A 27,793-nucleotide genomic window follows, 5' to 3' on the forward strand; every position below is an offset into this window, starting at 1 on the left:
CGGCGAGAAACTGCTCGTTTTGACTGAAAATTTCTCTTTGTTTTGAATAATTTATTCTGCACTGAATTTGGAAGCCAATTTACAAATTTTAAGATTTTTTTTCGAAGTTTGGAATTTTTAAATTTTTGTTCAAAATTTTGACAACTACCGAAAAATAAATTTAAATGAAAAATGCTTGAATAATTTGATGGCCAGCTTGTTCCTCTTTTCCCTCGAAAAATTTCAGCCAAATTGAAGCATTTACAGCCGAGTTACGATGGGGGACGAGTTTCGGGTTTCTAGGCCACCAACTTTAGAGCGATGAAGCTCGGCGAGAAACTGCTCGTTTTGACTGAAAATTTATTTTCAGTTTGAATAATTTGTTCTAAACTAAATTTGGGAGCCAGTTTACGGACTTTGAGCATTATTTTTTAATTTTGAAATTAAAAAAAACATTAAAATAAAATTTTAAAAAAATATCTGGATAACAATCTAGTGCAATTTTCCAACTTTTATAACAAAACCAAACGGAAATTATCAAAATTAAGCTTCAATCTTTGCTAGCTCCGTATCGGGCTCCTCAACCTCTACAATTTCTTCCTTGCCGGCTCCAAACCACCATTGATGACGTGGTGGCATGTGCTCCACCAGGTGACGGCCCTTGGTTTCTGGGAGTAGACACTCGAAGGAGAAAGTGTCAATTAGCGAGAAGAGGATCATGAAGCAGAAGGGCAGGGCCAACCAGTAGTCGGCCTGAAATTGAAAAGGATTGCGGGTTTTTTAAATTTTCGACAATTTTTCAAATGAATTTTAAAGATTTAAAAAATTTGAAAAATTATTTATTTCAGTTTTTTTTTCCAATTTTTTGAAAACGTTTTAAGACTTTTTTATAAAAAGTTTTTTTAAAAAATATTTTTACATTTTTCAAAATAATCTTTTTTTCTCGCAATTTAAAAAACCTTTGAAAAACTTTTTCTGAAAGTTTTTTGATAGTTTTTTAGGCATTTTCAAACGAATTTTTTAAAAATTTCTTTTGGAATTTTTCTTGGATTTTTTGATAAATTATTATTTTTCTTAAATATATAGTTAAATGTTTAATTTCTAATTTCAGAAATTATTTAGAGTACACCTTTTCATTTCAAAAAGTTCATTTGAAAGAAATTTTTTGCGATTTTTCGGCAGTTTTTTGAAAAACGGTTTTAAAGTTTTTTGGATAGTGTTTTTTTTTTGAAAAAACATTTTAGGGTTTTTTTTTGAAATTATGGAAAAAAAAATGATCGAAATGTTTTTTTGCGTTTTTCTCAATATTTTTTCCATAAACCCACCAAATAAAAAATAAACGGTGACAGTACAACTCCAACTCGGTTCCAAAGTTGCAAAAATGCATATCCAATTGTGCGAATTGGCGTGGGAAACAGCTCAGCCGACACTATACCATCTGCTATGTAAATCTGGAAAAATATTGATTTTCAGAAGGAAAAATCGATAATGTGTAACCTGCGACGTCATAGAACTGGCTAGTAAAATTGATATTCTGATAACATCCTTCATCTCGTGGTTTAGGTCTGAAATGAATTTTTAAATTTTTTTTTGGTCTCGAAACGAAAGATTTTTCGAAAAAAAATTTATTTTCTTATGAGGATTAAACTAGAAATTTTTTTCAAATGAAAATTGGATTTTTCGACATTTTTCCACGTATTTTGGGTTAGAAAACTCACAATTTTTCAAATTTTTCTCTAAATACTCACGTAAAGCATACGACCCGACTACCAAGCTCAGTGAGAGCACAATAATCACAAGACCACTTGTATGAATAAATTTCCGGCCGATTGACTTGAATTTCAAATCAGCGTAGCCAAATGATAGGTTACAGGCGTATCGCATGAGTCCGGTATATACCGAGTTCCAGTAAATTGAGCCGGAGAGCTTTTCCATGTTGAAGAGCACACCGTAGTTGATAATTGATGTAGCGCAGCTGCAATTTCAGTTAAATTTTTTTTTTGAATTTGATTTTTCGAAAAATTTTTAGAACCTTTAATTAAATTTTTCTTGGAGTCAAAAACTTTTAATTTAAAATTTAAAAATTGTTTATTTAAATGTTTTCTTTTTAATAAAAAAAATTTTAATTTTCAAGTTTTTGGAATTTTTTTATAACTTTTTTTGCAATTAAAAAAATTTAATTTAAATAAAAACAACTCCTAATTTTTTGCATTATTTGTTAAATTATATTTCGGAATTTAAAAAATTGTAATTTTCTTGATTTTTTTCCTGATTTTTTGAATTAAAAACATTTCCAAATTTTTTGAATTTTCAAAGTTTTTATTAAATTTTTTTTGGAATTAAAATAAAAAATTTCCGAATTTTTGACATTATTTTTTGAATTTTTTTTGGATTTTTTGAATAAAAAACATTTTCGATTTTTTTTGGAATTTTTTGAATTATTTTTTTAGGAAAAAACATTTCCGAATTTTTGGCATTATTTTTTGAAGTATAAACAATTTTGTAAATTTTCGAATAAAAAAAATAGGATTTTTTATATTCAAAACATTTTGTAATTTTTTTGGAATTTTTTTTGGAATTAAAATAAAAAATTTCCGAATTTTTAACATTATTTTTTGAATTTTTTTTGGATTTTTTGAATAAAAAAATTTTTCGTATTTTTTGAATTTTTTGCAATTATTTTTTAGAATTTAGGAAAAAATATTTACAAATTTTTTAAAGCAATTTTTGAAAAAAAAACATTCGATTCTTTAGTAATTTACCTGAAAAGTTAGAAATTTCGAATACTTACTAACTGTACGCCAGCACAATTGTGGTAATTGCCAATTTCGGCGTCACAAACAGATGATAGTAGGAAAATTTCGTTTTTCGAGTGTTTTGAGCTTGGGTTTTCTGCAAATTTTGAAAATTTTTGGCAATTTTTTTAAAGTGGTTTACCGCATATTCCATCCGCAAGTTTTCTTCAAAATCTTCGTGGATTAGGTTTTCCTGGTTGGAGGTTTTAAGTTGGCGTTGGAGGACCTGAAATTATTGGTTTTGAAAAAAATAATTGAAATTTGTAAAAAAAATTGAAAATTTTTTTTTTTTTTTAAATTTTCGAAATTTTTTATTCAAAATTTTTTAAAAAAATATTCACGAACTACTGTAACCTTTACTTAAACTTTTTTTAAACTTTTCAGAGAAAGAAACACACTTCCAACCAAAAAAAAAATCACCAAAGCTCACCTGCACGGCTTCGCTGATTTTGCCACGTGTCACAAGCCATCTCGGCGACTCGTGGATGAAAAATTGGAAGAACAAGATTCCCGGAATACACATGAACGCGTTGATGTAGGCTAAGCTTTTCCAGTCGCTGGCTAACCTAAAATTTCAAAAAAAAATTTTCGATTTTTTTTTTCCAAAATTTCGAAAAAATTTTATTTTGATTTGGTTAGCATTAAAATTGCAAATATACGGCTAAAATTTCAGCCAAATCCGTCAAATTCCAACCCAGTTACAACAGTTTTAGATTGATGGCCTAGAAACCCAAAACTCGTCCGCCGCCATAACTTTGCGGGAAATAGTCGGATTTTGTTGAAACTTTCAGGACTACACAAAAAAAATATGTTTACGCATAAAAACATATAGGGAAGCAGTGCAATGGCCGAACTTTTGCAAAACTGAAGAAATTCTAGGACATGGAAATTGAGCCTCTTTTAAATCTTACCACGCAAAATATGAATATATCGGCATGTTTGGAGACCACGTGATTGCCATGTTAATCCACATTCGATGCTTTTTCGGTATGTTCTCCATAATGAAAACGTTTATGATTCTGAAAAGAATTATTTTGTGGCCTAACTTTTAGGGGCGGAGGGAACTCTAGGCCACCAATGTCAAAAAATTATTTTGAACAATTTTTATCATCATTTCTGAAAACGCTAATCAAACTTTGTATGCTCTGAATTTTTCAGCCAAATCGATTAGCTATTGGCTAAGTTATGAAGAGGGACGTGTTTTGGTTTTCTAGGCCACCAACTTTAAACCCCCACAGTTTGGCCTAAAAACTACTTTTTCAAATTTTCAAAAGAGCAGTGTGATAAGCAAGGTTTGAAAATTCAAAATTCATGAAAAAAGTGATGGCCTAACTTTTTTTTGTGTTTCTAGGCCACCATCTTCTAACCCTCACAACTCGGCTTAAAATTGACTTTTTTTCAAATTTCAAAAAGTATTTGATTCACAATCTCCTATTCTAAACTCACGAGATACTTCCACCTGTGAAAAATCCCACGATTGTTCTGGAAATCGTAAAATGGAGCAAGTTCCGGCTCTGCACCACTATGAGCCAACCAATTAACATTCCGAGAGATGCAACCTGTGAGCCAATTTTTCTGCCGAACGAGTCACTGATTTGCCCAAAAACTATCGATCCGGTGAGCACTCCGAACATTTGGACGGAAATTGAATTTTTCACCAGTTTTGAAGTATTGCAGAAATAGTTGTACTGAAATTTTTTTTTTCGAATTATCGATTTCTGGCAATTTTCTCCAAAAAAATTTCTTACCTCCACATTAATACTCCTAAACTGGTACTGAAACTCGGGATGTGAGCAATTTCCCATTTTATCCAGCTCAAAGCATATTTCCTTGCCCTCCAGAAGACTGTCGAATACGATATTGTCGCAGGAGATGACACGTGGCGCCGCACCTAAAAATATTGATTTTTCTGGTTTTGAAATAATTTTAGGAACATTGGTTTTGCAATTTTAAAATGAAAAATGTCAATAATTTTTATCAAATTCTGAAAAAAAAAATTTCAGTGAAATTTTATATTTTTTTCGGATTTTTTATCTAACTAGGGAATGACCAGAATAAGTGGAGCGATATTCAAAAAAAAAAATTGTATCGGAAAGCTGACTTTCTCTACTATAAGAATATGACTGAAATTTTTGCCCATTCTGATTCTGATGCCGTATCAAGACGTTTTACAAAATCGATATTGGAAAAACACCTTGTTTTTGAGACTCCATATCTCTGCAGGAAAAAATCGCACTAAAAAGTGATCAACTGAAAACTTGTTAAACACAATGTGATCTGAAACTTTTCAGTTGAACACTTTCTTGTAAAAAATTTGGTTGCCAAGATATAGACCTTTAACTATTTAAAATATTCAAAAATAATGAAGCTCAAATCAATTGGTCCCAACTCGGCAACCAAATTTTTTAAAAGAAAGTGTTTTACTGAAAAGTTTTAGATTACATTATGTTTAACAAGTTTTTAGTTGATCACTTTTTAGTGCGATTTTTTCCTGCAGAGATATGGAGTCTCAAAGACAAGGTGTTTTTCCAATATCGATTTGGTAAAACGTCTTGATACGGCATCAGAATCAGTGATTCGGTCATTGAAAACAATGAAAAATAAGTTATTTGTGACACTCTACATTATTTCATACATTTTTGAAAAAATTTCAAAAAAAATTTTTGGATCAAATTTTCGCATGGGTTTGGTGGAGAAAAAAGTGGCAATTTTCGAAAAAATAAAAATTTCTGAAAAGTTTCCAGCCCGAATGGGCAAAAATTTCAGTCATATTCTTATAGTAGAGAATGTCAGCTTTCCGATACAATATTTTTTTTTTGAATATCGCTCCACTTATTCTGGTCATTCCCTAGTAAGATTTCCTTAAATATTTTTCTAGTAAATACTGATTTTTTATGAAAATTTTCTAGATTTTTCTACAAAAACTTAAATTTCGAAAATATTCGAAAAAAAAATAAATTTCGAAAATAATATATTTCGAAATATAAAATAAAATATATACAATGTAAAAATTGGAAAAGCTTAATAAAAGTAATTTTTAATGTTAACATTTCTAAGATTTTCTGATTTTTTTTAACTTGTGAAAAAATTCTAGAATGTTCCTGAAAGTTACCTAAACTTTTTAAAATTTTCTGAAAAATGCTCATAAATTTCTTTACATGTTCGGTTTTTTTTTGTTTTTGCAACAATTCCTAATTTTTTAATTTTTTCAGTTTCAACAGCTATCTAAAATATTATGAATTTTCCAAAAATTTTAAGATAACTTTTTTAACAATTTCTAAAAAATTTAGAACTTTCTAAACTTTTCTGAAAATGTTTTTAAAAAAATTTTCTAGAACATTTTTAAATTTCTGGAAATTTTTTTTAAAAACATTTAAATTTATTTAAATTTCAACAATTTTCTAAAATTTTCAAGAGTTTTGCAGTCTCAAAAAAAAATCAATACCTGCATACATCATATAAAACATAGACGATACTTGCGGTAAAATCAATAATTCTGCGGCCAAGCACACCAGGAGCACATACTTGCCCATTTGAATATAGTCGTCGAGCCCGTGCACTTGCTCGGGCTCTTTTTCCAGAAATTCCAGTTTTGCTCCATTTTCAGGAAGATTTATAGAGTCTTCTGATGAATTACTCGACGTAGAAGACATTAAAATAATAGTATTCGTAGTTTAAAAATTTTTTGAAAAATACAAATTTTCAAAAAAAATTTAAAAAAAAAAAGAAGTTTTTCCAAAAAAGTTCAGAAAAACATTAATCGTCTGCAAATCAAATTTTCGATACCATGATCATTATCACCCCCGTCTCCTGCCTGCCAAATAATCATTTTCAAACAGGTTCTCTTCGGGTGATCTACTAATTGATATATCATTGAAGGGCATTCAACTGATAACTGATGTGATGGCGAGATTGGTCGGAGGTCAAACAATTAGGCCTTTTCCGTGGAAAATTGGGTAAAAATTGGGTGGAAATTGAGTTTGTTTAGGTGCATTAATATTGAATATCGATTTTCTTCTGAGTTCTTACAACAAAAAAAATGTTAAAGGTGGTGTAGTCGAATTTTAAATGTTTTTATTAGACTTTTTATTAGAAAAAATTAGACTACACCACCTTTAAAATTTTTTTCAGAACTCACAATTGCCTGAAAACACCGAATTTCATAATGAAACTTCTTGAAAACTTCTCAAAAAAAAATATATGACTAAAAATTTGAAATTTGGCTTACTTGTCAATGCCGCAGCGGCTGGAAACAATATTTTTGAAATCACCCTCTAATTTTCTGGGTATAAATGTATTTTAAAGTTGATGGTTTTGTATACTCAAAATAAATTTGACGGCACTTTCAAAAAAATTAATTTCCAGCCGCTTGAAAAGTCGGTCAAATTTTATAATTTAACTAATTTTAGGCAATTTTTTTTAATCCTTCATAACCTTTTTTTGAGAAGTTTTCGAGAAGTTTCATTATGAAATTCGGTGTTTTCAGACGATTTTGAGTCTAATAAATTTGAAAAAAAATTTGGCTACGCCACCTTTGATTTTAAAACGTATTTAAAAATGAATAATAAAACCATTTTTTGAAATTTTAAAAAAGTTTTTTGCATTTACTACTCTTTCTACTATACTTTTTTTTTGTTTGAAAAAGCTTAGAATATTACTTTTTCTTTTTGTACAAAGAATCTTCAAACTTGGCAATTTTTTGTTATTAGGTCTCCAAATAAGTTCCGGGTCAAAAATCATAACTTTTTTCGCCTTTTATCGGTTTTTTTGAAACTGTGGGAATTTATGTTATCAACCATGATCTTTCATTTTAAAATAATCACAAAATGTTTTGACCACCCGGAGTGCTCTAACTCGGAGCCAATTTTTTCAGGCATTTTTCTGACCTCGCTTCTTTGTAGCTTTGAGTTAAGGTTTTTGTGCGTATTTTGCTTTGTTTAAAATACATTGTAAAAAAACAACAAAAGTTTGGAAAAAAATCCGTCCAAAAAATTTTTTTTGGTAGGTCGTCAAAAAAAGTTGAAAAAATTTTTCTCAAAAATTCTTGATTTTTTGTACAAAAATGATGTAACCATGTGTGTATACCGGTTTTACACATATAGAGCATTTCAGTTTGAATTTTGGATCTCGAGAAAAACTCAAAAAACTCAAAAAATTCTCCGAAATAATTATGTTTCTATTATCATTTTAGTGTATCGAACTAATTTGAAAAGTTTTGTATGTGTAAAAATAGTTTACACATGGTTACATTATTTTTGTACAAAAAATCAAAAATTTTCGAAAAACATTTTTTTGAACTTTTTTTTGACGACCTACCAAAAAAAATTTTTTTGGACGGATTTTTTTTCCAAACTTTTGTTGTTTTCTTACAATGTATTTTAAACAAAGCAAAATCCGCACACAAGCCTTGACTGCCTAGAAAAATTGGCTCCGAGTTAGGGCACTCCGGGTGGTAAAAAAATGTTGTGTTTTTTTTTAATGAAAGATCATGGTTGATAACAAAAATTCCCACAGTTTCAAAAAAATCGATAGAAGGCGAAGAAAGTTATGATTTTTGACCCGGAACTTATTTGGAGACCTAACAGAATTTAAAAAAATCTAATATTCAACAAAAAAAAAAAAAGATTTTTTTGTTTCCCGTGTAAAACTTGTGTAAAACTTTCCAATAAAGTTATAATTTTCCGTCCCAAAATTCAAAAGATCAGCGAAATGTGTCTGTGTAAGAAAGAATCTGGATAAGTGTCAGTGTCCCGAAACATATTGCATCTCATTGGACAGGGGGTAGAAGGGGTACCACAGATACCCACACATCGGTTTTGAATTTCATAATTCTCTTTTTCTCGTTTTTCCTTATTTTTTTCTATTTTTCTCATGTTCTTCAGCATTTTTAAGATTTTTTTCAAATTCAAAAAAAAAATCTTTTTTCTAAATTTGCCAAATTTTTGAATAGCCTATCCCATTTCTAAACCTAAATTTGTTCTGATTCCAAAAATATCTTTTTCGCCGTTCTCATTACAAAACTGACCGAGTTACGGTCGTTTTTGCACATTACGGCGAGAGTGCGGAGGGTACAGAGAAGGCAGACACTCTGCCCGTCTGCGTTCTCCACTCTCTCGTCTTTGCGTGCAAAAACGCGTGTATCTTGGTTTTTGCTGCTAAAAATATAAGGAAAAAATATTTGTGATCAGAAAAATTAGGCGGTTCAGAAATTATAAAATTATATTTTTTTTTAAAATTATAAAAAAAATAAAAAATTTATAAAAAAAGAAATTATAAAAAAAATTTCTTTAAATATCCAAAAATTTATGTTTTAAGAACCAAAATTTTGATTTTAATTCAAAACTTTACTTTTTATTAATCGTATTTTAAAACAGAACGAGTTAGGCGAGAGAGCAGAGGGCGCAGAGAAACGAGACACTCGTTTGCAAAACCGCCCGTAACTTGGTTAGTTTTTTGTTGGGGCTTATGAAAAATATGTTTTTGAAATCAGGAAGTTAGGGTAATTCAGAAAATATCTAATAGTGAGTTGAATAAAAAATGTGAAAAAATTGTTTCAACATTTTTTTTTTAATTTCTAAAAATTTACTTAAAAATCCAAAAAAATAAATTTCCTATCCAAAACTTTTTTTCCTGACTCAAAAATTATATTTTTCGTCGCTTCTACTACAAAACAAATCTAGTCACAGACGTTTTTGACGAGAGAGAGTGGAGAGCGCAGACAGCTAGAGTGTCTGTTTTCTCTGCGTCCTCCTCACTCTGGTGTGCAAAACCGGTCGTAACTTGGTTAGTTTTTTGCTGAGACCTGTTAAAGATATGTTTTTGGAATCAGAAGAAAAATGTGATTCAGAAAACACAAAATTTAATAAAAATTTGAAAAAAATTTTTTTTTTCAATTTTTGAATTTTTTAAAATCAATTTTTTACGCAAAAAAAAATATTTTTTCCAGTTCCCCCAGCCTAAACATGTTAAATTGAATATTCCCAAAACAAAAAAAGTTCCTTCCCTCCCGTTTTCCGCCAATTTTCCAGGCAGCTTCTCCTCCTAAAATGAGGTCGTTGGAGACGCAGACACACATCTCTTACGCATTCCAAATGCTTCAGCTTCTTCTTCTGGCTCGCGGAGCACCACGAGCAGCAGCAGCAGCTTCTGCTATTGCCGGACGGACGGAGGGGTGTATTGATCCATCTCTCTGTGCAGGGAGGGAGGGGGAGCCAGAGAAAGGTTGAGGAGGGGGATGAGAAGAGAGGAGGGGGGAGAATGTGTAGTGTAACTCTTCTTTTCTCCCCCTTCCTCCATATATCTTGATATTTTTGCACACTCACACACACACACACGTTCTCCAGCTCCATACACTAACCCATTAAGTACTATGTGTTCAATTTTCTAATTCTCATAAATTTTCAACTTTTAATTTAGATTTTGATCTACTTTTTTTTGTTTGCAAAAATTGAATTTCCCACCAATATTTTTCTGAAAAAAATTGAATTTCCCCGCCAAAATTAATTCTAAGGAAATTTGAATTTCCCCGCCAAACTTTTTCTGAGAAAATTCAAATTTCCAGCCAAAATTAGTTCTAGAAAAATTTTAATTTACCGCCAAAATTTTTCAGAGAAAATTTGAATTTCCCGCCAAAAATTTTTTTCAGAAAGTTTAAATTTCCCACCAAAATGTTTCTCAAAAAATTTGAATTTTCCGCCAAAATTTTTCTAATTGTAAGAAAATTTGAATTTTGCGCCAATGTTTTTCTGTGGAAATTTGAACATTCCTCTAAAATGTTCCTCAGAAATTTTAATTTCCTGCCAAAATTAATTCTATTAAAATTTGAATTTCCTGCCAACATTAATTCTAGGAAAATTTGAATTTCCCGCCGAAATTTTTCTGAAAAAATGTGAAATTGAATTTCCTACCAATTTTCTCAGACATTAATTCCTTTTCCTAAATTATAAAATTATAAATTATAAATTATTAAAATTTGAATTTCCTGCCAACATTAATTCTCAGAACATTCAAATTTCCCGCCAAAATGTTGTTCTCAAAAAATTTGAAATTCCCGCCAAAATTTTTTGTTGAAAAGCAAAAAAAAAGTTGTTGTTCATTTATTTATTTTTTTCCAAAACTTGTGTTCCAGAACAGCAATTCATCAAGTTTTTTGCTGGTTTTCGATGAATAATGGCGGGGCTCCCTGTGGCATTTTACCATCGAAAAACCAGAATATAAAATATACCTATTATAAATCTGGAGTTTTGAGGAAATTGAGCTTTTGGTCGATGTACCATGTTCTTTTTTTTTTAGGCTTTTTGGCAAATAACTCATTTTTTAAAATTGAAGTTGAGCCATTTATGAAGTCAAATTCAGGCGGCTTTTTACTCCTAGATTGCGTTTAAAAGTCGAATATTGATAGAAATTTTCAAAATTTCCCGATTTTCTCGATGCACCATGTCCCCCAGAGCCGGACATTTTCAGTCAAAAATACGTGGGATACGTGAAATTTCCGGGGAGTTTGTCAGGAAAAATGACAGATATGTCTAGGCACGCTCTACGTCTCTACTATTTTCTCCAGCCTAACTGGTCCATTATGTTCATTTATTCGTCGGGAGGGAAGGCCTCGCTGCTCCGACCTAATTCTTTTCTCACTCTACACACTACTTTTTCCGCTTTTTGTCCCCACCACCACTAGTTTCTGGTGATGACATCATTTTTCTTCGTGAGAAAATGAGCATATTTTATGAGATTTTTAAACTTCTTTGGGCTTTTGGGAAAAGTTTTTTTTTTTTGAGACAAAAAAAAATTTCCAAAAAATTTTCAGACTCGCCGAAAGCCGTCGGGTGGACCCTTCGTCGACACGATGGGCGAGATTTACTCGCCTTCGCAGTCGAAGGGCTTCAATCAACCATATGGATACCCGATGAATTGTAACCTTAGTCGAGTATTCATGGAGATGACTGAAGAAGATCGAAAGTGCCTGGAGGAGCGCAAATATTGGTGTTTTTTACTGAGCAGGTAAGGAATATTGAGCTGAAACTAGTGAATTCGAATTTCTGAGGTTGCCAGCTTTCAATTGACCCCCATCTTGATATAATTTGATGTAGTTTTAAATTTCGGACGCGGCGCGGTCGCGTCGCGGTTGAAAACTAAAATTGTCAAATTTTGAAAAATTAGGCTTTATTAACTACAAAACTTCAAAAATTATTGAAAATTAATTCAAAATGAACTAATTCAAAGCAAGAGTAAACACTTTTGACAGTGGTGCGACCGCGACGCAACCTCGCCGCGTGACCCAAAATCTCAAAATGCTCCAAACCCAGTCAATATGGGGCTTATTTTGAAGCTAGCGACGTAACCAACATAAATAGTTCATTTTCAACAGGCCAAAATGGTCTGTTCTCAAAATTGAAACTTTGAAACCGCGACGCGACCGCTTTGCACCCAAAATCTCAAACGCCTCCAAAACTATCCAATATGGGGCGTATTTTGAAGCTCATGAAGCCACAAACTCAAAGTATCAAGTTAAAAGTGTCAGAGATAGACAATATTAAAAATTTGTTTTTAAAAAAATTCCGACCGCGACGCGACCGCTTTGCACCCAAAATCTCAAACGCCTCCAAAACTATCCAATATGGGGCGTATTTTAAAGCTCTCACTCTTCCAAATCCAACAAAAATATTTTCAGCATCACCACATTCTGCGCCTCAATGATATTGGTCGTAATATGGCGAGTGGTGACACACCTGTGCTGTCAACGCCGAGAAAAAGAGTTTGTGGAGCCCATACCTGCTCCGGAAGCCGTCCAAATAAATATGAACGGGTCGAAGCACGCGCCAAGTGAAACCGACCCGTTTTTGAAGCAACAAGAGGAAAAACACTTGGGATGGATGACAGAAGTGGGTTTTTGAACAAAAAAAATTTAAAAAAATACCTAAAAAATTCAAATTCCCGCCTAATTTTTGTTTATTTTAAGTTAAGTTTTGTCTATTTTCAATTTTCTACATTTTTTCAAATTTATGAAATTCAACAAAAAAAATTTCAAAAAAAAAACCGAAAAAAATATGCACGAAAAAAGTGGGCGGAGCTTGTTCTTATTTTTAGGATTCTCTAGCGATGCAGCTTTACAGAAGTATTCGGGACCGCAGGGCAAGTCCAAAAGTTTTCTGAAAAATTCACTGATTTTTATGGAAAATGTGGAAAATGTTCCCCCTTACCCCGCATTTTTTCTATTTTTCCGAAAACTTTCAGGAAATGTTTTTTTTTTTGCTTTTGTAGTTATCGCATTTTTTTTTATTATTTATTTTATTATTTGAAGTTTGCTGAATTAAAAAAAAAAAAAAAAAAATTTTTACAAAAATGAACCCCTGTGGGGACAATTTTGGGACATGGGACACTCCGGGACCATTTTCAACAGGAAATTCATACACTCCGTGAAATTTCCAAAATTTTGACACCCATATTGCCTATGCTCAGACAAATTTGAAATATGCAATGATTTCGGGCCGTTTCAGGCCGTTTGAGGCCGAATTAAGCCAAAATTACCAATTTCTCAAATATGATCGATATGGGGGTTGTTGAAACGCAAATTTTACGGAGAATTCGAATTTTTCAACTAGAAGTCTCGCAAAGTGACCCATGTCCCCGATTTGTCCCCACAGGGGTGCATTTTCTAAATTTTCACACTTTTCTCCCTATCGTAAATGTTAAGTCGTGTTAATGTGGAAATTTGCATGACCAGCAAAACCCGATTTTTCTCTATATTTTTGCATATTTTTTTCTGCACACTTTTTGGCCACGTGGAGCTGCACTTCTCCACCACCCGCCCACACTTTTTCACACTTTATTTTCGGGACTATTTTCATTTTTGGTAGATATGGATGGGATTGTTCTCTGAAACTAAAGGTGTGTGGTTATATTAGACTTTGTTTGGTTTTGAGTTTTCAAAAAAAAAATTTCAAAAAAATAATTGTTTTCCAAATTTCTAAAATTTTGGAATTTTCCTGAATTTTCAACGTCTGAAATTGTGATTTTCAACCTTCTGATTGTCAGCTTTCATTAAACACCTATTTTGACTAGTTTCCGAGCAGTTTCATTTTTGGTGCTTGCGTTGCGGTCGCGTCGCGGTTTTGAAGCGAAATTCGTCAAAACCTAGTTAAACCAAAATAAATACTCATAAATAAATATTATTTGCACTTGAAAATCAATATTTCAGTTACAAAAACTCATTTTTCACACTGAAACTTAACAACTAAATTTGCGCACGCGACGCGACCGCGCCGCGCCCCCAATTTTTCAAACTTATCGGAACATAGTCAATATGGGGGTCAAATTGAAGCTGGAAACGTCACAAATTCAAATTTCACAATGAAATTTCTCTAAATTAAATTATATTTCCGAAAATCTCAATTTTCATTTCAAAACATGAAGTTTTTTGTAGTTTTAGCGTTTTTCTCCGGACTTTATCCCCTGAAAACTAGAACCGAGTGAGTTTGATGTAGCCTACACCTGTTGAGAATTACCACACATTATTTGTTGGCCTATTTTTAAAACTAAATTTCACAAATTTTTCAGGCCAAGGACTGGGCTGGCGAGCTGATATCCGGACAAAGTCTGACGGGACGGTTTCTGGTACTTTTGGTGTTCATTTTATCGATTGGATCGTTGATTATTTATTTTTACGACGCTAGTTTGTGAGTTTGAGTGTTTAAAAAAAATATGCAAAAAATTTCGAAAAAAAATTTTCGAAAAAAATTTTTTTTTTATAAAAACTTTTTTCCATGTGTTTTAAAATAGTTTTAAAATAGTAACTTTATTATAGATTTCATAAATTTTTCAAAAATTTTCAGCCAAAACTTCCAAGTAGAAACGTGCATCCCGTGGCAGGACAGTCCCTCGCAACAAATCGACCTGGGCTTCAACATATTTTTTCTCGTCTATTTTTTCATTAGAGTAAGTTTTCACACTTTTTTCCCGGAAAAATTTGACTTTTTCATGTAATTTCTGATAACTTGAGCTAAAATTTGATAAATTTCGAAAAAAAAAACGTTTTTTTTTTTTTTTTTTTTTCAAAAACTTTTCCAAAATTTTCCAAAAAATAAAATGCATTTCAGTTCATCGCCGCGTCCGACAAAGTTTGGTTTCTGCTTGAAATGTACAGCTGGATTGATTTTTTCACGATTCCGCCAAGCTTCGTGGCAATTTACTTGCAGAGGAATTGGCTCGGTGAGCATTTTTGGACACATATTCGAACAAATTTGGGATTTTTTATTTTCCCATTTAAAAATCGAACTCCTGATGTTTTAAGCTTCAATTTGACACCCATATCGGCTATATTTGGTTGAACTTGAAATTTGGGGATAATACGCGACGCGCGACCGCGACGCAAGCAACAAAATTCAAATTTCTCAGAACCCAGCTGATATGGGGGTCATTTTGATGCTTACAAACTCAGAAATCATCTTAAAATCGCACGGATAACTATTTTTGAATAACTATCGAAAAAAAATTCAAGTTTTAAAAATTTCAAAAACTCAAAAAATTCCAGGATTCCGTTTCCTCCGTGCTCTTCGCCTCATGACCGTACCCGACATTCTACAGTACCTCAACATCCTGAAAACATCTTCATCAATCCGATTGACACAGTTGGTCACAATTTTCGTGGCGGTTTGTCTGACTGGAGCCGGCTTGGTGCACTTACTGGAAAATTCTGGGGACTTCTTCAAAGGATTTATAAATCCGCACAGAATCACTTATGCGGACTCTGTGTACTTTGTACTGGTCACAATGTCTACTGTCGGATATGGAGATATCTATTGTACGACGCTTTGCGGCCGACTTTTCATGATTTTCTTCATTCTGTTCGGTTTGGTGAGCTTTCTTTTTCAAAATTTTACTGGTTTTGAAAGGTTTTAAGTAAAAAAATTGAAATTTCTGTAAAATTTGCGTTAATTTAACATCCATATTGACTATATTATGAAAAATTGAATTTAAGGCTTTCTGGGCCCAAAATCGGCCTGAAAACGGCCTGAGAGTGTAACTGAAAGCTATTTTTGTCCTTTTAAAAAATGTGATAATTTAACACCCATTTTGCCTAAAATCCGAATTTTTCAAAATTCAGGTCAAAATTCAGAACCAAAGTCGGCCTGAAAACGGCCTGAAACATAATTTTAGGAACTTAGCTATTATAAGGGTTAATAACATTTTTCTTTAAATGATGTTGTTAACTTAACACGTATATTGGTCGAAATCACAATTTTTTAAATTTAAGGCCTACTTGGGCCCGAAATCGGGCTGGAAACGGCCTGAAAGCATGATTTTAGGAACCTAGCGGCTGTGAATTAAAATTACAGTTCTCCTTTGGAAAATGTTGCTAATTAAACATTCATATTGCCCATTATCACAAGTTTTCAAAATTCAACCCTATTTATGGCCGAAATCGGGCTGGAAATGGCCTGAAAGCATGGTTTTTGGAACTTAGCGAATGTAACTGAAAATTACTTTTCTGCTTTGAAAAATTTTGCTAATTTAACACCCATTTTGCCCGAAATCACAATTTTTCAAAATTCAACACTATTTAGGCCCGAAATCGGCCTGAAAACGGCCTGAACTGACTTTTCAGAACACAGTCAATATGGGTGTCATTGAAACGGAAATTTCACGGAGATTTCAATTTTGCTAGGTAAAACTGTCCTGTGTACCCGATGTACCCAAGTGTCCCCGACACTGTGGGGACAAACTCAAAATCCTTCAATTTACATCGAATTTTTTGATTTTTTCACTAATTCTCCAATTTTCAGGCCATGTTTGCAAGTTACGTACCAGAAATTGCCGATTTGATTGGAAACCGGCAAAAATACGGTGGGGAGTACAAAGGAGAGCACGGGAAGAAGCACATAGTGGTCTGTGGCCATATCACCTACGATTCGGTGTCCCATTTTCTTCAAGATTTCCTACACGAGGACCGTGATGACGTGGATGTCGAAGTGGTGTTTTTGCATCGTGTCGTGCCGGATTTGGAGCTGGAAGGCTTGTTTAAGCGGCATTTCACAAAAGTCGAATTTTTCACGGGGACTGTCATGGATTCTCTGGATCTTAGCAGAGTCAAGGTACACTTTATTTTTAGCTTAAATTTTTCTGAAAGAACGCAAAAATTTTAAAAAGTTGCATCAAAAATCAAGTAGAAACCTTCAAAACTGACTGAGTTATGCGACTTTTAAAAAAGTTACCCCTGTGGGGACAATTTTGGGACATCTGGCCTCCTAGGCAATTTTTAAGCAAAATATACAAATTTTTTACAAAATTTCCGTAAATTTGACACCCATATTGGATAAATTCTGAAAATGTGGATTTCAGGCCAATTCGGGCCGGCATTGCGCACATGCAGGCCTGAAATCGAAATTTTTGTCAATGTTGTTGTCAAATCAACGTTATTTTTGTGAACACCAATGAACCTCATTAAAATTTACCACCCATAGCCACTAGATTATTAAGCCTTGGGCTTTGGGCCGAATTCGGTCCCATGAAGGCCTGAATCGCAAATTTGGAGAGCGGGTGTCAAATTTTTAAACTGATTTGATAATAAACCAAGTTTTGACATCCACATTGGCTATATTCTGAAAGTTTTGGGATTAGGCCAATTCTGGGCCAGTTTAGGCCCTGGTAGGCCTGAAATTGATATTTTGCCCAATTTTGGTGTCAAATCAGCGTGATTTTTGTGAAAACTACTGCAACTTATTAAAATTTGTCACCAATAGCCACTAGATTATGAAAACTTGAGCATTAGGCCGAATTCGGGCTGATTTCGGGCCTATGTAGGCCTGAAACGGAAATAAACCGATTGTTGTCGATATGGATGTCAAATTTAAGGAAATTTTACGAAAAAAACAAATTTTTGAATAAAATTGGTCTCAGAATGTCCCATGTTCCCACAGTGTCGCCAGGCTCCGGAAAATTTTTTGAAAATTTTTGTCTGAGATCCATATCTCAGGCAGTTTTTAAGATTTTCTTCTTATTTTTGTCTTAAAATATTGCTAAATGCCTGAATTTTGTGTCTGCAACACAAATTTTTATGAAAATTTTATTCTTTCCAGATCGGGGACGCCGACGCCTGCCTGGTCCTTGCCAACAAGTACAGTACCAATCCGGACGCCGAGGACGCCGCAAACATTATGCGTGTAATTTCGATCAAAAACTACTCATCGGACATCAGAGTTATTGTGCAACTAATGCAATATCACAATAAGGCCTACCTTCTAAATATCCCCTCCTGGGACTGGAAACGAGGTGATGACGTCATCTGTCTCGCGGAGCTTAAGCTCGGATTCATTGCTCAAAGCTGTCTGGCACCCGGATTCTCTACGATGATGGCTAATTTATTTGCAATGAGAAGTTTCAAAACGGTAAGTTAAACAAAAATTGTTGTATTTGTGTTTTTTTCTAACCAAAAATTGCCCGTAAAGCATGCACATGGGACATCATGGGACACTTGAAATTGCAAAATTTGAAATCTACACAAAATTTTGATCGAGATTGGCCTTTTTTTTTAACTTAATTATTTTTTGAACTTTTAGGCCGATTTGGGCCGTTTTAGGCTACTTCAGGCTTTCCCAAACTTAGCCTATAAATGTGGTCTTACGAAATTTGGAATCTACACAAATTTTTAATCGGAAATGACCTCCATATCGGCTAGCTTTAGAAATTTTCGATTTTTGGGCCGAATCGGGCCGTTTTAGTTCGAGTTTAGTCGCGAAAAAAAATTTGTTGACTTTACAGTTTTTTTTGTTAAGATTTTGCCAATTTGACATTCGGACTTGCTCTTCTTAGTGAATTTAGATATTAGGCCGAAAGTAGGCCGTTTCAGGCTTTTTGTGGGCCGAAAATCTTTCCCGTTTAAATATAGCCAATATGGGTGTTAAAATTTAGGAAATTGGGTGTAGAATTCAAATTTTCAAGTTTAAATGTTCCATTTTCTTCTGATTTTTCAAAAACTGAAATTTTCAAGAAAAAATTTCAAAAATTTATTTTTTCAAAAATTTTATAAAAGAATCTGTGTTGGTTTTATAAATGTGTTCGCATTGTCTATGTCTAATCTCGCCTCACCTAACACCTACATCTAACCCACCACCCCATGTTTGCAGTCTCCTCACACCCCTCTCTGGCTTAACGACTACTTACGTGGTGCCGGAATGGAAATGTACACGGAAAGTCTGAGTCCTTCGTTTGCGAATATGTCATTTCCAGAAGCTGCAAAGTAAGTTTCTGAAAATATTTGGGAATTTTGGGAGAAAAAAATTTAATTTTTTTTCAAATATTTTTTTCCAAACTAAAAAAATAATTCCAAAATTTTTTAAAATTAAATCCAAATTAAAATTATCAAATTTGTTAATCTATTTTCACAAAATAACACAATTCCGAGTAATTTAACACCCACATTAGCTTTTTTCAAAAAAATTGTATTTCAGGCCTAAAATTCGGCCTACTTTTTGGCCTAAAATCAAAATTTTGCAAACCATGCCAAGATAGGTGTCAAGTACTATTGAAAGTAAATTCTTTATAGAATTTCAGTTGATTTGACAGCTATATTGAATGTACACAAATTATGAATTTTAGGCCTGAAATCGGCCTAAATTCGGCCTAAATCCAAATCAGAAAATTTGAATTGTGAAAAAATCAAGTTTTTCACCAACAATTGGGTTGATTTGAGACTCATACTGGGCTTACACAGAAAAAATGGGTTTTAGGCCCAAAGTAGTGGCCTAGAGTGGCCTACTTTGGCCTGACGCCGGAATTTTGAAAAATAGGCCAAAACTGGTGTTTTGGCTTAGCCAAGAAACTTGATTTTGCATAAATCTCTAATTGATTTGAGACCCATATTGGCTTCACAGAGAATTTTGGATTTCTGGCCCAAATTAGGCCGATTCAGGCCTGGTTTGACCCGAAAACGGGCCACGCCGATATGGGTGTCAAATTTTGCGTAGAATTCAATTTTAATACTAACAAATCTTAGTGAATGCGTTTTTTGTCTAAAATTGTCCGTTTCAGTCCGTTTTTCGTGAAATTTTCTTCAAAAATTTCAGAATTTTTTTTTCAAAAACCAAAAATTATAGTCACAAACCACACCGGACTGGCTGAACCTGTACCTTTGCGGTGCCGGAATGGAAATGTACACCGACACGCTATCCCACTCGTTCGTCGGAATGACTTTTCCTGAAGCTGTCGAGTAAGCCGAAGAGTGCTTTCTAACAGCTTTTACTACTAACTTTGACGGGAAAATTAAAAATTTTTTTAATTTTGCTGTAACGCTGAAAACAGAAAAGAAAATTTTCAAAAAAATTTTTTTTTTGGACATGCTAGATCGACCTTTTAAAAAAAGTTTTTCGACAAGGTGAATCGAACAAGAAATTTTTTTTTCGAATATTCCAAGTTTTTGTCGAACTGAATTCTAAAAAACTAAACTAAACCCCAAAAATAACAATTTTTAACGCAATTTTTACTAATTAAACTTTCAACGAAGCGTTGTTTTCCAGTAAAGAACCCCTCAAACTCAAATTTTCAGCCTATTATTCAACCGCCTGGGGCTTCTTCTTCTGGCGATTGAGCTTAAAGATGAGGAAAATAAAGAATGCAATATTGCAATCAATCCAGGCCCACATATTGTCATCCAGCCTCAAACTCAAGGATTTTTCATTGCTCAGAGCGCTGACGAGGTGAAGCGGGCGTTTTTCTGGTGTAAGCAGTGTCATGACGATATTAAGGACGTTTCCTTGATCAAAAAATGTAAATGCAAAAATTGTAAGTATTTTCAGATTTTTTTTTCCGAAAAAATTGAGCCAAAACCGTTGAAATTGAGAAAAATTACCTCTGTAAAAAAAAAAATTACCAAAATTTCAACAAAAAAATGGCTCAGTACTTTTTGAACACAAAAACTGATAGTAAAATTTGATCATTAGAAATTTGTCACCTATATTATCTAAATTGTCAAAAAAAAAGTGATTCGGGCCGTTTTCAGGCCGATTTTGGGCTGAAAAAGGCCCGAAGGATAAATTTTACAAACATCACCAATAATTGTTTAATTCATATTAATTTGCAAAGTTTTAACACCCATATCGACCATAATCTGAAAAGTTAAAGGGCCCAAGTTTTGGGCCGTTTTCAGACCGATTTCGGACTGAAACAGGCCTGAAAAGTGACTTAGTGCTTTTTTAACACGAAAAATGATTTTAAAAGTAAGATTTTGAAAATTTGACATTTATATTATCATTTTTTCACAAATAAAAATGTTTCGGGCCGTTTCCAGGCCGATTTTAGGCATAAATAGACTTAAACCTGAAATTATCTTAACCTAGTCAATATGGATGTCATACGAACGCGAATTTTATGGAGAATCCGAATTTTTAGTCAAAAAATTTGTTTCTAAATGCCCCATGTCCCCGCAGTGTCGTTTTTCACCTAAAGTTTTAAATTTTCACCAATAAGTTATCAAATTTTCAGTGGCCCTCTTCCGTCGCAACACCAAACACTCGACAGCGGCCCGTGGTGAGTTTCAATCAAACTTTCATTCATTTTATTTCAAAAATTCAAAATTTTAAATCGAATTTTTCAGAAAAAAATGCCAAAATTTCAGATTATTCGGACTTTGACGCTCTGTTTTATCAGAATGACGGTAATAATATGTGCAACAAAGCTTTAGCATGATTATTGTAATAGTCATTTGTGAACTTAGAACATCAGAAAAAAAAATTATTTGAAAAAATTATTCAAATTTTTTCAATTTTTTTTGCATGATTATTTCATCGTAATTGTGGTTTTTTTTTCAAAATTTTAGTATTTTTTTCAGATTCTTCAGGCAATTTCCTAAGTTTTGACCCCCAAATTGGCTATATTTGGAATATTTAATTTTTTGGGCCTAATTAGGCCTAGAACGGCCTGACATTGACCCGATTCCAATATTTTTAAAATACATGGTCAATTTTGAACGGAATATTTTTGTGTTTTTTGAAATTCCACATCCGTATTGTCTATGTTTGAAAAAGTTCATCGTTGGGCCTATTTCGGCGTAAAATCGGCCCGAAAACTGCCCAAACCAAAATTTTCAACATATTGCCAATATGGACTGAAAATCTATGAAATTCAAAAAATTTTATACATTTAACATTTTTTCCACTTTTCACAAGTTTCGTCTATTCTACCTTTAGGCCTGTTTTGGCCTAAAATGGGCCCAAAACGCCTAAAACTCAAATTTCTCAGAATATAGCGAATATGGGTGTCAAAATTTCGGAAATTTGACGGAGAATCCAAATTTTGCACTTTTAACGTCAGAATTGCAACGCGAATCTAAAATTTTTCCAGCAAGAGCCACCGATGTGCTCCAGCAGTTCCAGCCACAAGCGCCAGCAGGTCCGATGGGCCATTTGGGCCAACAAGTTCAGCTAAGGATGATTAATCAACAGAGGTACGGTGGTAAAAATTTATTTCGGCGGTAAAATTTAATATTTTGAATTTTTCGAAAAAAAAATATTTTTTGATTTTTTTTTTTTGAAAACTTCAAAATTTCAAAAAAACTCAATTTTCGCCGAATTTCCGCGGCGAAAACTCAATTCTAACCAGTTTTTTGCGCTGAATTTGAATTTTTACATATCTCTAACCCCCTGTTGCAGTTCGACGAGTGATACTCATCTCAACACGAAATCCCTTCGATTTGCCTATGAAATCAAAAAACTCATGTAGGGGCATTGAATCATATCGATTTTTATTTTCATATTTTTTATTGATTTTTTTTTCATTTGAATTGATTTGAAACACACCACACCCTTAGACGCCTTTGAATAGTGTAAATCTGGTAGTTTTGGTAGAGAAAAAATTTTAAGAAAATTTTTCCAAAAAAAATTTCTGAAAAATTTATTTTTTTGTTAGAAAAGTTTTTTACCCAAAATTCAATTTAAACCATTTAACAATAATAATAGTGATAATAATAACATTTTCAACTTGAAAAAACAACATTTTCACTTAAAAATCAATATTTTCTGCATGATTATTCACACCCCTCTGCTTCCCAACTTCCTACCTAGTTGAACATGGAAAATGTCTGTTTTTTGTAGTTTTTGGCTGGAATTTTTAGATTTTTTCGGTTATTTTTATTTGATTTTAGTGATTTGGAGAAAAAATGAATTTAGTTTTAGAAAAAAAATTTGGTGAAAAAAAAGCTTTTTTTATATATTTTTTTTCAAAATTTAAAATTTCAAATCTTCGTAACTTATCTCAATTTTGATATTTTTGCTGAAATTTTCTTTAAAAAATTTATCATAGTTTGCATTTTGTAAACAATACAACATTTTCACGATAACTTCTAAGAATTTGGAAAAACAACGAAAATTGGAAATTTTTCAAAAAAGTTTTTTTAAAAGAATTTTCAAATTTTCGTAACTTTGCTCACTTTTCAGCTTTCTAGCTAATTTTTTACTCAAATTAATCACAATTTCCTGAATTTTCAGAAAAAATTACTCAAAACTCACATTTTCCCGCATTTTTCCTCCTAAATGTTATGTTTTTCTCACCCTTTTTCGGAGTGTTTTTTCCAATTTTTTTTTTGGATTTTTCACCTCGTATCACTCGACACACCAGTCATCACCGCTTCCAGCTAGACAGTTTTATGATTTTTATGGGAAATTTGAGTTGAAAAATCGGAAAATTGAGAATTTTTCAGGCCATCTTCCGGAGGACGCCGAAATTCGATGAGTATTCCGCCAGACGGCAGGGGTGTCGATTTTAGCAAGGATTTTGAGCAGCAAGTAGGTTTTTTTTGTTTTTTTTTAGGTGAAAAAATTGTAAAAATCGTAACAAGCAAGTTTTCAGCTTCTGAAAAAGTATAAACAAGAATTGGTTTGAAAAAAAAAGTTGAAAAAAATTGGAAAAATTTTTTTCTAAATTTTGTTATACATTTTTTAGTAAAAAAAAGTGCAAATAATAGAAATATTTATGCAAATTTTACTTTAAAAATCTTTAGAAAATATCAAAAACTGACAAAGTTACAAGCTCTCCCATATTTTCAAAAAAAGTTTTCAAAATTTTTTTTTCGAAAATTTTCAAAAAACTATAAATTCCGAAATTTTCAGATTTATACTATTACTTTTGATTTTTGATTTCGAAAAATACCTGCAAAACGGATTAAGCTAGCCTAAAACCAAATCCCAATGGAGTTTTCGAAATTTCAAGAGTTTTCGCAGTAAGACCCAAAAATTTTCCAAATATTTTCTTTAAGTTTTCCACGCTTAAAACACCTAAAAAAAGTCAAGTTTCTATCCATTTTTTCAACAAAACATTTGAAAGCAATTTGTTTGGGGTTTTTCTTTTTTTTCCCCCTAAAAAATCAATAAATCGATTATTTTCAGTTCCAAGACATGAAATATGACAGTACTGGAATGTTCCACTGGTGTCCATCCCGTAACCTAGAGGACTGTGTTCTGGAGCGCCACCAGGCCGCTATGACCGTACTCAACGGCCACGTGGTGGTTTGTTTGTTCGCTGATCAGGATTCTCCGCTAATTGGGCTCCGGAACTTCATAATGCCACTAAGAAGCTCAAACTTCCATTATCATGAGCTCAAACACGTGGTTATTGTGGGAGACCTGGAATATTTGAGGAAAGAGTGGAAGACGCTGTACAACTTGCCGAAAATCTCGATTTTGAATGTAAGTTTTGAGGTTTTTCACTAATATTAATATTTTTTTAATTTTGCTCGAAAAATTTGAAAAATTTGAAACAAGTTTGTTTAAAAATTAGAAAAAATCGTTGAGATTGAACAAAGTTATGGGGATTTGAATTTTTTTTTTGAATTTCGGTAAAAAGTAATTTTTCCCGATTTTCTCTACTTTTTTTGGAAAAAATACAAACTTAAAAAATTTTTGAAAAGTTACAAGAAACCATCAAAAAAGCTTAAAAACTGGAAAAGTTATAATAATTTAAAAATTTTTGAACTTTCGAAAAATACAACTTTTTTTGGAAATTTTATGTTTTTTGAAAATTTACTGTTTGTAAATAGTTCTAACTATTTTCACAAAATTTGATTGATTTTTAAACATTTATACCTAAAAATGAGCAAAAAAACGTAAAAATGAACCAAGTTACAAGGATTTGAAATTTGGAAAAAAATTTGGAACTTTTTTTTGAAATTTTAATGTTTTCTTCAAATTTTTGATTTATTGACAATATAAATTATTTATTTGATTGATTTTTAACATTTATATCTAAAAATGAGCAAAAAAACGTAAAAATGAACCAAGTTACAAAGATTTGAAATTTGAAAAAAAAAAAATTTTTCAGAAAAAAAAGTTTTTTTTTTCAAATTTTTAAAAAATTTTTTTTAAAAACCCAAGGTTCCAAAATAGTGTTTCTTGACCCAAATTTTTAAAATTTTTCCGAATTTTTACAGGGCTCCCCGCTATCTCGAGCAGATTTACGCGCCGTCAACATTAACCTCTGCGACATGTGTGTCATAATCTCTGCCCGGGTCCCAAATACCGAAGATACCACTTTGGCAGATAAGGAAGCGATTCTGGCATCATTGAACATTAAAGCTATGCAATTTGATGATACCCTTGGCTTTTTCCCGATGAGGCATCAAACTGGCGATCGGAGCCCGCTGGGCTCCCCGATTTCCATGCAGAAGAAGGGCGCCAAGTTTGGGACCAATGTGCCGATGATTACGGAGCTTGGTGGGTTCGAACAGATTTTATTATGAAAAATTCAAAAATTCCAAAAAATTTAAGACATTCCTAAGCTTAAAGTCTTTATTTTAAAGAAAGATACAGAAGTTTGAAAATGTCAAAAAAATTCAAAAAAAAAAAATTTTTTTTGGAACTTTTCTGAATTTTTTTTTCTAAATTTTTTAAAGTCGCAGTATTATTTCAAGCTTATATTATATTCTAAATTTTAGTTAACGACTCAAATGTGCAATTCCTCGACCAGGACGACGACGACGATCCGGACACCGAGCTCTACCTCACGCAGCCCTTCGCCTGCGGAACTGCCTTCGCCATTTCAGTGTTGGATTCTTTGATGAGTACTGTGAGTTTTTTTCTTCAAGTTTGAAATAAACGTCAAAATATCTGTAAGTCCTGAAAATTTCCAACATTTTGAGCAAAAAATCACGAAAAAATGTTGAAAACTGACAAAGTTACGCGACTTTCAAAAATTCGAAATTTCCACTATTTAGGGTAGCGTCACTGCAGGGACATGGGGCACCTTGGGACAATTTTTAGTACGATATTTGAATTCTCTATAAAATTTGCGTAATTTTGACACCCATATTGGCTATATTTTAGAAATTCAGATTTTCAGGCCGTTTCAGGCCGAAATAGGCCGATAAGCAAATTTCATAAAAATATCTTTAGTTTTATGGTCAAAATCCCATACTCAATGGAAAAATTAATAAATTAATTTTTAGACCTACTTCAACGACTCGGCCCTGACCCTCATCCGAACTCTGGTCACTGGTGGAGCCACACCGGAGCTTGAACTTATTCTGGCAGAAGGCGCCGGGCTCCGAGGTGGCTACAGTACCCCGGAGACCCTCTCAAACAGAGATCGGTGCCGAATTGCTCAGATTTCGCTGCAGGATAACCCGTACGATGGAGTTGTGGTTAGTTTTTGAGCTTTTCGATATTGAAAGTTGAAATTTACGCAAAATTTGCAAAGTTTTAAAGCCCATATTGGCCATATTCTGAAAGATTCAAATTTTGGGCCGTCTTGGGCCGTTTCGGTCCGTGTTAGGCCGTTCTAGGCCAGTTTTAAGCTGCAGTGTACCGAGTTAAAAAAGTTCAATTTTTTATCCAAATTTCAATAAAAGTATCCCTGTTTGAAGCTTAGTTCGATTTAGGCCATTTCAGGCCATGTTTAGGCCACTTTCAAGCCCGAAGGTCAATTTTTCTAGAATATAGCATCATTGTCCGTTTTATTCTATTTTTCGCTTGAGACGGGTAAATTAAATTCAAGATTTAAGTTTTGGGCCGTTTCGGGCCGTATTCAGGCCCAAAACTCACATTTTTCTAACCTAGCCAATATGAGTGTCAAATTTTCGGATTTTTTCAGTAGAATCCATATTTTTTACTCAAAACGGCTAAATTCCAGCACAACACTACCTATGGTGCAATGTTCACGATAGCTCTGAGGAGGTACGGCCAACTTTGTATCGGGCTGTATAGGCTTCACGACCAGGATAATCCGGACTCTATGAAGCGATATGTTATCACTAATCCTCCAGCAGAATTGAGGATTAAAAATACTGATTACGTAAGTTTTAAAAAATTTTGAAATTAAAAAAAATTCAAACAAAATTTTTTCGAAATTTTTTTTCGAAATTTTTTTGTCAATTTTTTTCTTAAATATATTCTAAAATACATTTTTTCCTCAAAAAATCAATATTTCCTCTAGGTCTACGTACTTGAACAATTCGATCCGGGACTGGAGTACGAGCCGGGCAAACGACACTTTTAGGGCCTAATTTTATCCGATTTTCTTGCTACAAACTACGGGTTATCCGACTCCGAAGGACCAATAATATTTGCAAATGCTCATTTTTAGGACTTTTTTTGAATTCTTGTCAAAAAAAAATTTTTTTGAAATTTTTTCTGAAGAACAATTAAGGGTATCGTGTGGACCTGAATTCCAACCAAAAAAACTGGATCTTTTTTTGATTTTTTTCTGTTTTTGTGCTAATAATTGATTTGAATTGCCTTATTTCGATTAATAAACCATTTTTTGAAAAAAAAAAACTTCAAATTTAGTCAATTTCCAGATATTTTGCCACTGTGGGGACATATCGGGGACATAACTGGGGCATGCAACACTTTTGGGACAATTTCAATGGAAAATTTGAATTCATCATAAATTTTTCATTAATTTGACACCCATATTGACCATTATTGAGAAAACCCAGATTTCGGGCCAATTCAGGCTTTTTCAGGCCCGATTCAGGCTTGGAACCCAATTCATCGCGGTTTTTGCAGAAACATATCTCAATTTAAGCAAAAATCACAATA

At 32.9% G+C, this 27,793-nt stretch overlaps 2 protein-coding genes and 1 non-coding gene across 15 annotated transcripts; 1 reads left to right on the top strand and 2 right to left on the bottom strand.

Annotated features, from left to right (window-relative positions):
• Positions 1 to 386: 386 nt before the first annotated feature.
• On the bottom strand, positions 387 to 6,572 carry Y51A2D.18 (Major facilitator superfamily (MFS) profile domain-containing protein). Its single transcript, NM_075219.7, has 11 exons — positions 6,220 to 6,572; positions 4,523 to 4,665; positions 4,221 to 4,462; positions 3,686 to 3,793; positions 3,205 to 3,340; positions 2,917 to 3,000; positions 2,771 to 2,871; positions 1,728 to 1,954; positions 1,477 to 1,544; positions 1,305 to 1,430; positions 387 to 732 (listed from the first exon to the last, which is right to left on the bottom strand). Exons 1-11 carry the CDS (start codon positions 6,425 to 6,427, stop codon positions 523 to 525), a joined length of 1,653 nt encoding a protein of 550 aa, NP_507620.2. The 5' UTR covers positions 6,428 to 6,572; the 3' UTR covers positions 387 to 522.
• A 5,002-nt stretch (positions 6,573 to 11,574) lies between these two features.
• Positions 11,575 to 27,526, top strand: slo-1 (the record flags this gene model as incomplete). Of its 13 annotated transcripts, none has more annotated exons than NM_001269875.4 (21): positions 11,575 to 11,774; positions 12,445 to 12,655; positions 14,331 to 14,449; positions 14,606 to 14,708; positions 14,870 to 14,981; positions 15,304 to 15,626; positions 16,556 to 16,864; positions 17,849 to 18,157; positions 18,896 to 19,008; positions 20,314 to 20,549; positions 21,249 to 21,293; positions 21,382 to 21,420; positions 22,107 to 22,209; positions 22,415 to 22,480; positions 23,461 to 23,545; positions 24,146 to 24,445; positions 25,186 to 25,468; positions 25,690 to 25,820; positions 26,200 to 26,394; positions 26,883 to 27,044; positions 27,186 to 27,526. In NM_001269875.4, 21 exons carry the CDS (start codon positions 11,620 to 11,622, stop codon positions 27,246 to 27,248), a joined length of 3,462 nt encoding a protein of 1,153 aa, NP_001256804.1. The 13 variants fall into 13 exon arrangements, with proteins under 13 accessions (NP_001256804.1, NP_001024261.1, NP_001256808.1 ...); NM_001269873.3 differs by having other exon boundaries at positions 11,620 to 11,774; positions 21,361 to 21,420; positions 27,186 to 27,512; NM_001269872.3 differs by lacking the exons at positions 18,896 to 19,008; positions 22,415 to 22,480 and adding exons at positions 12,861 to 12,905; positions 19,865 to 19,977 and having other exon boundaries at positions 11,620 to 11,774; positions 27,186 to 27,248.
• On the bottom strand, positions 22,409 to 22,485 carry Y51A2D.27. Its single transcript, NR_070166.1, has one exon. It is a non-coding gene; the product is annotated as an Unclassified non-coding RNA Y51A2D.27 (non-coding RNA).
• Positions 27,527 to 27,793: the final 267 nt, after the last annotated feature.

This window comes from Caenorhabditis elegans, chromosome V (assembly GCF_000002985.6).
Source record: "Caenorhabditis elegans chromosome V".
NCBI classification, from domain to species: Eukaryota; Metazoa; Nematoda; class Chromadorea; order Rhabditida; family Rhabditidae; genus Caenorhabditis; species Caenorhabditis elegans.